Source organism: Galendromus occidentalis, unplaced genomic scaffold, assembly GCF_000255335.2.
Source record: "Galendromus occidentalis unplaced genomic scaffold, Mocc_1.1 scf7180000076951, whole genome shotgun sequence".
In the NCBI taxonomy this organism is placed as follows: domain Eukaryota; kingdom Metazoa; phylum Arthropoda; class Arachnida; order Mesostigmata; family Phytoseiidae; genus Galendromus; species Galendromus occidentalis.
The window spans coordinates 1,009,022-1,019,642 of NW_003804940.1; the positions used below are offsets into that span (position 1 = coordinate 1,009,022).

At 51.6% G+C, this 10,621-nt stretch overlaps 2 protein-coding genes across 2 annotated transcripts; both read left to right on the plus strand.

Annotated features, from left to right (window-relative positions):
- Window positions 1-1,336: 1,336 nt before the first annotated feature.
- On the plus strand, window positions 1,337-5,599 carry Prps (phosphoribosyl pyrophosphate synthetase). Its single transcript, XM_018638407.1, has 5 exons — window positions 1,337-1,469; window positions 3,545-3,816; window positions 4,116-4,523; window positions 4,631-4,804; window positions 4,974-5,599. The coding sequence occupies exons 2-5, from the start codon at window positions 3,695-3,697 to the stop codon at window positions 5,224-5,226; spliced, it is 957 nt and encodes a 318-aa protein (XP_018493923.1). The 5' UTR covers window positions 1,337-1,469; window positions 3,545-3,694; the 3' UTR covers window positions 5,227-5,599.
- A 445-nt stretch (window positions 5,600-6,044) lies between these two features.
- hoip (NHP2-like protein 1 hoip) lies at window positions 6,045-7,204 on the plus strand. Its single transcript, XM_003740472.2, has 3 exons — window positions 6,045-6,203; window positions 6,630-6,725; window positions 6,830-7,204. Exons 1-3 carry the CDS (start codon window positions 6,158-6,160, stop codon window positions 7,069-7,071), a joined length of 384 nt encoding a protein of 127 aa, XP_003740520.1. The 5' UTR covers window positions 6,045-6,157; the 3' UTR covers window positions 7,072-7,204.
- The last annotated feature ends 3,417 nt before the right edge of the window (window positions 7,205-10,621 follow it).

Consider the following 10,621-nt stretch of genomic DNA (forward strand, 5'->3'; position numbering starts at 1 on the left):
TGGGAAGAAGCTTTCGGGCATTCATGGCTTCCTCGATTCGGTTTCGACTCAACTGTTGGAAGCTCCCGGCCAACAACGAACAGCATGTTCGATTTCGACCCAAAAGTCCATCACGATGCCACATTCTTTATTCGTCATGCTTACGGCCGATTCCCGCCGAGCAAATCAATCATTCGAGCATGCGGACATAATTCTCCCTGAGCACGCTGTAGCCATAAAGTCCGACGGGTATGGACGGGGCACGCCACCGCCGCCGCCTGGGCCCCAGGATTGGATCTGGATACGTAGGAAGGCCCGGTTCCAGCTCATCGAATCCCGATTCATGTATCGTTCGGGGATTCCCCCGCCATCAGCCATACCCCTCACTCAGGTCAGATCGCTTGCATAGAAGCTTCGCTGACGTTGAGCCGCGCGAAGAGTTCATCCCAAATGGGAGTTTTTTTTCGGGGATGTGCGATTCGGGGATCCGGGTCTTCACCTACAAGACGAGTCGAGGCCTCTTGAACTCGGAACTACTCAGAAAAACGCTCGGGATTCCATCCATCACTATTGATGTCTTCGTTTGATAATCGCGGAGAGAAAGTTCTCATCCAGACACCAGACCGCTCTTTTCACTCGAGACTCGAGCACGATCGGGAATATTTACCGGGAACTTCCTACGGAATCGAAGGCACGCGCCAGAAAGGTCGCCCTCTCAAGGCTTCGAATTCACGGACCCCGATTTCCGCTCCCGAGGTCTATCGGCGACAGAACGAGGATTCAAGCTCGGAGCAGCCTGTCGATATCGGGCCAGCTGAGTCGTTATCGATCGACTGCTGCCTTTCGCTCACGGCAAAATATTTACGGAAGTTGGAGCCCGTCCGTCCGACTGACGGACGGACAGTCAGTCGGTCGAGCGATCCTTCCCAATAAAAAAATCGCATCGTCCGAAACATCTTCCACCACGAGCTGTGTCGATCCGTCACTGAATCACCTGCTGTTGTGTCCAACAACCCCATCCTCTTTTTTGACGCTCAATTTAGCAGACGTCGCTGCTGCTGCGGCTGATGGGAGAACCGTGAACCTCGTCGGGGCTCGCGGACTCAGTCCCGCTGACTTGGATGAGAAATACAGATATTCTGTCTTCGAATAACCAGTTTTGAGTTTTGTCTCCGTTTCCACTCGAGCTCCTCGAATCCGCGACTTCACACAACGACGGATGGGCGACCGCCGCGACTCGTCGCGCGGGTGATGGTAAATGGTAGCCGTGCTGGGATGATAGCTGGAAGCGTCTGCTCTCGTGGTTGTGTGAGGACCTGTATGTTGTGTTTTGGCTCGATGATGATGGCGATCATATATTGCTGGCTTGCTGCGGCAGGCTGCCACTGCTCCCTTCTCGCGCAGCATCAACGCAGTGTGCTGTCGACGAGCTCGAAGAGATCTTCTTTCCCTGGCCAGCCATCTGCCCGTGTCTGATTGCTCAAGAGCAGGTAAGACATCTCGATGGCTTCAACCCCGTATGCGCCGATTCTCTTGCGTCGACACACAATCTCTGCCTTCAATATCGATAGTGTATGAGAGGCATCAGATTTAGACATTAGATGACCATGAATTATCGCATCGATTCGGGAATGAGAATCGATAGGACAAGCTCCGGCTACTGCGCTCGAGATAGGCGGACACTGATTCCGTTGGTAATTCTGATTTTTGATGACCTCTAGACCGGTGGATCGTACGAGTTGCCCCGGTCGAACGGTATCGAGTTCGGAAGTAATTTCCACCCGATCTGGAGGCTTGGAACCTCGCTCCGCAACGGGCTCCGCACTAATAGCGCCTTTCAAGTCAGGGGAGGAGCCCTCTAGTATCGGGATGAACTGCGCGATGCTCTATACGTTTCTGGATGACGAGAACCTTGCTCGCCTCCGCCTGGGAATCCCCACTGAGATCTCGATCTTGCTGCCCTCATCGCCATGGCGCCTCTGAAGAACGTGTCCGAACAGCACCGAGGGCGAAAACTCGGTTCTGGGCGCGACTTCCCACTCCGTGAACGTCGCTGCTTCGATCATCGATTGTTACCTTTCGCGTCTGATCGAACAGACGAATGATACTGTATACTGAGGACCGGGATGCGAGACTTGTTTTTCTAGTTCGGGTTTCGTTTCACGGATCAAGCGGAGACGGATCAGTCCGGACTGGAAACTCCGACGAACCTGCCGTCATCCGAGCACGGTAATTCGAGCCCCTTCCGAATGACCCTCAGACCGTTGTTCGGGTCTGGATCCACGGGATACCACGGATGACGTCGCCCTCGTCTAACGAATCTGGATTAGAATAGTTCTGGAATTCCGAATGACGGGAGACACGTCCGTCACCGTCCAGACAGATACGTTACATCTCTCAGACGATCCGCCTGGAATCTGAATGAAAGGTTGCCCGAAAAAAATGTTTTCCCTCTCGGTGTCGTCGTCGAACAGCGAGCCGATCGTCTAGTCGTGCGATTGATGAGATCGATTCTCCGCCGCATATCCGCCGGTAGTATTCTGACGACGTCCCACAAACATGGTAGCGTTGGCATTTCTGTCTCATTTCCCATTATTTGGACCAGGTCCGAATCAGCCATAATCAGCGGTCACCGTCTTGATCTTATCTTATATCTCACGCCCTCAACGGCGGAGAAGCGTTACGTGAGGCAGTCTTCCCAGTCCGCTCCTAGAGCGAAAGCGGAGTGGCGTTGTCTTCTGGTGTAACTCCAGTGCTGGACGGTACATAGTGTGAGACTTCTCTAGAATTAGTGAGTAGATTGATTATCCGTGCTGCTCCTGCCTCGGATTCTCCTTCTTGACAGGCATGTCGGGGGTTGAGACCTTTTGAGATGCATCTCTGACGCATTCGAAAAACTAAAAGTTCGGACATCTGTTCCTGAACCCCGAAACAGCACGAGCTCCCGGACTGAGACGGGAGGGGAGGGTTCGGGGCGTCTATTGAGACTGCCGACGGAGCTCTAGCACGTCTAAGATTGATCGTTCCCCCGTACTTCCTGCACGAGCCAATGTTCTCGTCCGAGAACTCGAGATCTGTCATCTCCTGAGCATTCGCATCGCGGATAATCACCACTTGTTCCTCTGTGCTCGGACAACTCTGACCTCTCGATCTCAACTAGGACCCTTGAGTTCCGAGGGAGTTTGAGAAGCTGCGGGAAGCGCCTCCCGAGTGAAATCTCCGCGCTGCCATCCGGCTGCGGACTCCCAAGATGGATATGATACTTCCCCGGAATGCGAAGACGCTCTGGTGAAATACTCCGTCGGTCCTCGCGAAGGAGCGACAGAGAAGCAAGCGAGCTCGGTAACGACCTCTGGCTATCCGGCCATTAGGCCAGAGGGGTTGCGCAACCACAGCAAGAACAGCGAGCCGTCCTCTTCGGCGGCAGCGCATCGCATGAGTTCGAACCCCTCTCGTGCGCGATCCTCCCCCGCATTGCCTCCACGAGCTCTGCGGTCTCGATTTCTCCGGCGATACATTGGATTGAACACATTTTTCCCGTCTGACGAAGAATTCCTTCCTCCAGGAAGCACCGATAGGCACCGCCCTGACCTCCACAGCTTCCACCTCGGGCTCGGAACCTTGGAAAGAGCTCATCCAGGATCTCGAATCCAAGGACCGCACTCGGACCAAACCGATTCCACCGCCTGAAAAGCCGGCTGGTTCCAAGCACATCATGCCTAACATCAAAGTCTTCTCGGGCTCCTCACATTGCGATTTAGCGCAACGTGTAGTGGACAGACTCGGGATCAACCTCGGGAAGGTTGTGTTGAAAAAATTTTCCAATCAAGAGACATGGTAAGCAGAGCAGCGCTTCGCGAGCAGATCGGGCGTTCTTAGCCTCCGAGAAACCGTCTCTTCGGTGATCACAGTCTTGCTCATTAGGCTTTGATGTTTATGCTGAAAGGAGAGCCTGTGTTCTCGATGTGACAGAGCGAGTAATTTTCGTTGCCTCGGTGTGAACAAGACATAGATTGAACTCCTGTCAGGGCTCTTTGTTGTCCGGCGGCACGGAGATTCCGCTCTTAAGATAAAATCGAGGTCTGTTTAGGAACGAATTCCTCAACGCACACGCTAATGAACGTTCTCTCGTGCAGTGTGGAAATCGGCGAATCTGTTCGTGGCGAAGACGTCTACATTATTCAGAGCGGATGCGGTGAAGTCAACGATAATTTGATGGAGATGCTCATCATGATCAACGCATGCAAGATCGCTTCTGCTTCGCGAGTGACGGCAGTCATTCCCTGTTTCCCCTACGCTCGACAGGACAAGAAAGACAAATCGCGAGCCCCAATTTCAGCCAAACTAGTGGCCAACATGCTTTCAGTGGCTGGGGCGGATCACATCATCACGATGGATCTGCATGCCTCACAAATTCAGGGATTCTTCGATATTCCCGTAGATAATTTATACGCTGAGCCGGCAGTTCTCAAATGGATCAGAGAGAACATCCCTGACTGGCGGAACGCCATCATAGTGTCCCCAGATGCCGGGGGAGCCAAACGGTGCGTCTTTTTCTATTCATCACTAAGTTCTGTGGGATAGATCGATGTTCATTGCGGTCAGTGTTCATCATTGTCCCCGAGAGGCTGACCGACTCCTTTCGGAACAGGGTGACCTCGATCGCGGATCGGCTCAACGTCGAGTTTGCCCTGATCCACAAGGAGCGAAAAAAAGCCAACGAAGTCGCTTCAATGGTTTTGGTCGGAGACGTTCGAGAAAAAATCGCCATCCTCGTGGACGATATGGCCGATACCTGCGGAACTGTGTGTCACGCTGCTGATAAGTGAGTATCGCTGATCGACGCATCGTTCGCAATCTTATCCGATGCCGACGAGATTGTTCTCGATGTCGACTGGACATTCCGTGACGAGATCATGGGAGAGGACGGGATTGCTATGCCTCCTCCGAGCCCACGACATTCCTCTGCTGACAATATATTTTCTTTCCTGCAGACTGGTCGAGGCTGGTGCACAGAAAGTCTACGCTATTCTTACCCACGGAATTTTCTCTGGACCCGCAATTCAGAGGATCAATTCGGCTGCATTTGAGGCTGTGGTCGTCACAAATACGATTCCCCAAGACCAACACATGAAAGATAGCGCGAAAGTACAATGCATCGACGTGTCGATGATCTTGGCCGAAGCTATTCGAAGAACTCACAACGGAGAGTCAGTGTCGTATCTGTTCAGCCATGTGCCCATGTAATCACGTCGAATTTCTCCGTTGGAAAATGCTAAGCCCGAGTCAATGTTGGTGACAGACAAGAGCGGGGCTTGAACGATCCGCCTAGCTACGCAATTCATTCTGAGCTATCGAGCCAGCGAACGGGCGCAAACGCAAATAATGAATAAAAGATATCGTACTATTCTCGAGACGATGACGCGAGCGGAGTCGGAGATTTCTTCACTCAGTCCATGGGATGGTTTACGCGAGAAACTTTCGCTCACATTCCATTCATCCATGCATTCATTCTCCATCGAGTACGGTAACGAGGACGGCATGTGATTTTTCCCGGCAGAGAGGCATATGCTACGCGGGTTATACTTCGGGAATAAATTTTCTGTTGACAATATAATCAGAGCGAATTGTTTTCAGTATCTCACATGAATGCTATCGGCGCGATTAGACGTAGCAAGTCACCTCCGAGTTAGGATACATTCGTTTGTCCCGGTTAGCGGACATACGGCTTAAATTCTAATTGAAGATCCACGTCGGGTTCGAGAAGTTTGGAAACGCCTCGCGGAACAAAGGTATAATCCTGATGCGCTGTCAATGGAGCGGCTCCAGCCATGAATATGAGCACTATTCGTATATCGATATTTCTTTCGTATTTGAGCTCAAATCTCCACTTTTCACCCATGGTCGTCCCTTTGGGCTCTCCTCTCGCACAAGGTTGCAGCTTCTATGCTGAAGCTTCTCTGAGATCACACCTCTGGCGGGAGAGGGCCGCCGCGGAGGCGAACCACAAACAAGACCACGTGTGTTTTCATTTTCGAGCGGCGGCTCTCGCTTCTGCTATTGCTGCTTCCTCTCCGACGTTGAGCGCTCCTATAAGCCGAGACGCGTTTTCGCGCTTTTGCCAGTTGAAGACCTGTATCTGAAACTTCCGCGACCTAAACTCCGCTCTGATTTGACGATGACTGACGAGGTCAACCCCAAAGCCTACCCATTGGCAGACCCAGGTACGTATTGTCGGGAGCACGGTGAACTGCGGAGGAGCACCTATAGATCTCGTTCGAAGCGACGAGACGATGTCGCATGTCGCTTCGTGCTTCGGCACGTGTTTGGCGAATTTTCAGACCTCGAGGAGCGGCTACCCGCGACTCGCAACGCGGAGCTCGATGTGAGTAGCCGCTCCTCTCGGTTTCAGTACGAATTTCGTAATTCCGGTCGGTTCGCGTTTTTTCGAGTTACCGGCTCCGAACCGCTACAACGAGACGCTACAAACCTCAATGCCTAAATTGCTTCGATATTCCGTGCTCTGAGACTAATGTCGCATGGAGTGTCGATCTCTGTCGGCATCGGTACGAAGTAGGTTTCCCCCAGTGTGAAGCCCCTGCATTTTCCGTTGGATGGACTCGTTTTGACGCATTTTCCATCCGCCGCAGAGCTATCCTCCAAAATCCTTAACCTCGTGCAGCAGGCCACGAACTACAAACAAATGCGTAAGGGTGCCAACGAGGCTACGAAAACTCTAAACAGAGGTGAGTATCGCTCCCGATCTTGCCTTGCAAATGCTACTGCCTCGATATCGTGACATTGAATCTATGCGCGACGACCTTCCATAAAAAAAACTCCGCTCTCCCAGGTATTTCGGAGATGATCATCATGGCTGCAGATGCGACACCCATTGAAATTCTCCTCCATCTCCCGCTGCTCTGCGAAGATAAGAACGTTCCGTACGTCTTCGTTTCATCGAAAACAGCTCTCGGCAGAGCTTGCGGCGTGTCTCGAGCGGTCATTGCTGCTTCGATCACCTCGAACGAAGGATCTCAGCTGAAGCCGCAAGTCGAAGGCCTAAGAAATGAAATCGAGAAGCTTCTTGTTTAGGCTCTGCGTCACCAGCTGACGGCTGCAGTTGTGCGACCATTTTTTTCAAATCCGTTAAAAATATACAGTCTCAGGCTTCTCGCTCTGGCTTGGAGCGGAAAATGTGGGCGATCTTGAATACATAGGTGTGACTCAGAAAATGAATGAGTGTAGTCTCTTGAAGGTCCTGGTCCCCTCAACCCTGGGCTTGGACTGCTGAATCATGTCTCGGATCTCAAGAAGTGCTGAGAAGGCAAGGCACGCAAGATCCGCTCATCGAGAGTGAAAATTCCAGAGGCAGCTGGCGACCGGGGTGCCTACTAATCTAGAAGCAGCTCGGCAGCTCCAGGCGAAACAAATTCTCGGAATAGGAAACGTGTCCTTTTTCCACGACTCGATTCCCGATTCACATACTCGTCATTCCCTCTCTATCGTGAAACCGAACAAAGATTGTACACTCGAGTTTCCTTCTCAGAGAATCCGACATCCGATCTAGACTTGACGCATTCCATTACCATCGCTCTCCCTAAATAATGAATAGTTCAGAAATCACAGGGGCTGACCGCAACCGAAAAATATTGAAGAAATTGCTCAAGGTTGGCCGATGCTATGTTCAAGAGTACCGACTCAAGTCTCTCCACGAGCATCCCGGATTCGGGAGAGTCGGTAGAATGCGGGACCCTGATTTCCCACATGTCCCTCTCCAATTCATCGTCAGTGATCGTGATTTCATGTTGGCTGGACAGAGAGCGGAGGAGCCCTCCTCATAGACTTCCTGTTGAAGCAAAAATTTCCTCCTACTCCATATATCGGGAGAGCCGCCCAAGACGATCCGTTCTATCTCGCATGCATGACCATAATGGAGTCATGGTGTTGCATGACAATCTCTCTCTCTCGATTTTCGGCCGAGACGTTTCCTCCTTCGGCGGACTCTCCTCTAGGTTTCCGGCTCTAAGGCCCGGAAATCCGGATTCGGGCTAGCGATCCTCGGATTAGCCATGAGAGAGGCGTAACGTTATTTTCTATCGGTCACATTCAGTTTTTTCAATTCGGTCTCGGATATTTAGAGTAGAAGTTCCGGGAGCGGTGACCATCTTGTGGACCTGTAAATCTACTTCCTACCTCCGCGAAAATTGTGGAGTTCCCTACATGAATAGGGCCGCGGAGGCCCCCAATTTCGTCGCCAGTAGGATTTCCGGTATGGCTCGGGAATTCGTGGGAGTATACGCGTATGTTCAGAGGAAATCGAGCTCGCAACCATCAGCGAAACATAGATGTCCGGGTCAGTTTTTCTGAGCGGCTCACAATCGATTATAACCGATACAATGATGAGCGGCGAACCTCCGCAGACCTTGGGCATGAAATAAACTTACAACTTATAATACGTGAACATAATCGATCGACGCCATCCGGGCTATTTTTGGAGGTGAAACCAAGTGTGCATCTCTGCGGTATTCGGATTCCTCCGGCGGATTCCGTCAAACCTCGTCGGGACATCTCCTACTCGAAGTGGTCTTTAGTCAAATCCTCAAATGGACTCGAACACGGGGTTCGTCGTTCCCCACGATAATCTATTCTTCTCGACGCTCATATGGAACTGTGTCGAAGTCAGAGATCCGGGAGTGATCCCGGGATACCCGGAAACGAAGGGCAAGCTCCACTGACGCCTCGGGGAATTACCCGCGTCGATCAGGCGCGTTCTACTGGGGAATGTGGTTCCAAAACCAGCTCTCACGGCAAAGCGTCGAGAAGTTTATTGGGGCCGATTTTGGCGATTGAGCTAGTGTCCTCTCTAGGAGATAGATGGATGGGGATAGAATCGAGGGACTAAAAATGGTCGAGACCCTGACTTGCCTGGTGTGCGGTATGGACTTGGGGTGAGCAACAAAGCCCGATGGCGACCTTCCGGAGTACGAGATGCATCGTGGATCTGATCGCACTCCCTTTTCCTGACGCAGGAGAAATCCGGCAAGGCGCGCCGGCTGCCAAGTTTCCTCTTCCATCCCACTCGAGAATGTCTCAATTCTCTGGAGAATCATGGGGAATTCGCAGTCATCTGCAACAAGTTCAGCTCAATCATGAGATTCCGTCAGTTCCTGATTTCCCGAATATCCGACAGCGTCCCACGATCTCCCAGTAGCCCTGGGAGCCTCATCGTGATGAGCGTGGGAGTATCAGCTCCTCTGGAATATCAAGGTAGCCTGCGATTCTCCGGGCCGAGGAGCCTTGGTGGAAGAGTATCAAGACATTCCGTCCCTTCTTCGATCCTATACGAACGTACTTATGAGTGTCAACCTCGAGCCTGTCCTAATCGCGAACTCCGTCGGAAGTTCCCACACATGTCAGGGAGGGCATCAGAAACTTGTTCTTTCGCAGACTGTGCCCTCTTATCGGGCCTGACTCCATGAAGTTCCGTGAAACCCAGCTCTCGTCAACACTCCTGTCTCCCCCTAATCGGAAACGATAGCTTCGATGACGAATCGAAATTTTCAATTATTTTTTCTCAAATGATTTGAAAATAACCCCTGTCCTCCATTAGCCCTCAATTGATGGATGGGGAAGACAGAGACGCACATGAGTTTCTCCTCAGTGTTTTTTCCACGTGCTAGGAGACTTCTCTGAGGGTACACGGGAGGAACATTCGTCATGCATGAAAAAAAAAACGCACCGGCGTCGTAAATTCTGCGAGAGAATTGATGATCTTTCACCTACGACATTTCTATTGCTTGACTCTCTCCTCACCTGCGCGCCCGACTCCACGGCGGAGGGGCGGTTCTATTGCATCTATCTTGCAATTAACTCGTGACATCTCCGAGGTACCTGGCGCAACTTTGTTACATCCCTCTGCTACCCGGAAGAGGCTCGAAGTCAATGATTGTTGATTACAGCGCCCTCGATATCGTTGCTGCACTGGGAGTCACTGGATCGACATCGAGAGCGAACTTCCCCCTTTTCGCAAACTCTGTGAAGCGAGTCGAGGTAATCGGTTGACGATCGTCCATGCTATGCTCCGAGCTCGGACACTTGGGCAGATCCTAGACGCTCGGATAATTTCATCGAAACTTCCCTATCATCAAATATCACCGATATGCCTCTGTCCAGAGACGGTGCCCCGGTTTTTAGATTTTCATGCAGGGAGCTCGAGGTTCCCAATAGAGCTCGAAATCTGTCAATGGGATCAGCTTGGAAGCAGCAGGAACGGAGCCTGCATGGCATCTTCGCCGAAATTCTCGGCTCGTCATTACGTACTGACATGACGCAAACGTGAAATTCCCGACCGACCGGGAGCAAGCCAGTACTTCAAGTGGTCATTGGTCTCATTGTCGGCATGCTTGTTTTATTGCAACAGATGCGGGAGGATACCCCTCCACATACACTCCTTTCTCTCGGTGACACAATGATTACAGCTTTCAGTTGGAAGTGAGCTTTACGACTGAGTGCACCTACACAGAGAGAAGCAGGAAGAAAAAATATGTTGTAAATTCGAAATTTATTTTTCCGAGACAAACGATCCAAACCCTTGCACATGAGAGCGCACTTGAGATCGGTTGTAACGACCCTAGCTGACAAA

Excerpts from the sequence above, each read along its gene's own strand:
- hoip (XM_003740472.2), top strand. The coding sequence starts at position 6,158 with ATGACTGACGAGGTCAACCCCAAAGCCTACCCATTGGCAGACCCAG. Across the intron at positions 6,204-6,629 it reads CTACCCATTGGCAGACCCAG|AGCTATCCTCCAAAATCCTT; the intron begins GTACGTATTGTC and ends CATCCGCCGCAG. Across the intron at positions 6,726-6,829 it reads TACGAAAACTCTAAACAGAG|GTATTTCGGAGATGATCATC; the intron begins GTGAGTATCGCT and ends CCGCTCTCCCAG.
- Prps (XM_018638407.1), top strand. The coding sequence starts at position 3,695 with ATGCCTAACATCAAAGTCTTCTCGGGCTCCTCACATTGCGATTTAGCG. Across the intron at positions 3,817-4,115 it reads TTTTCCAATCAAGAGACATG|TGTGGAAATCGGCGAATCTG; the intron begins GTAAGCAGAGCA and ends TCTCTCGTGCAG. Across the intron at positions 4,805-4,973 it reads GTGTGTCACGCTGCTGATAA|ACTGGTCGAGGCTGGTGCAC; the intron begins GTGAGTATCGCT and ends TCTTTCCTGCAG.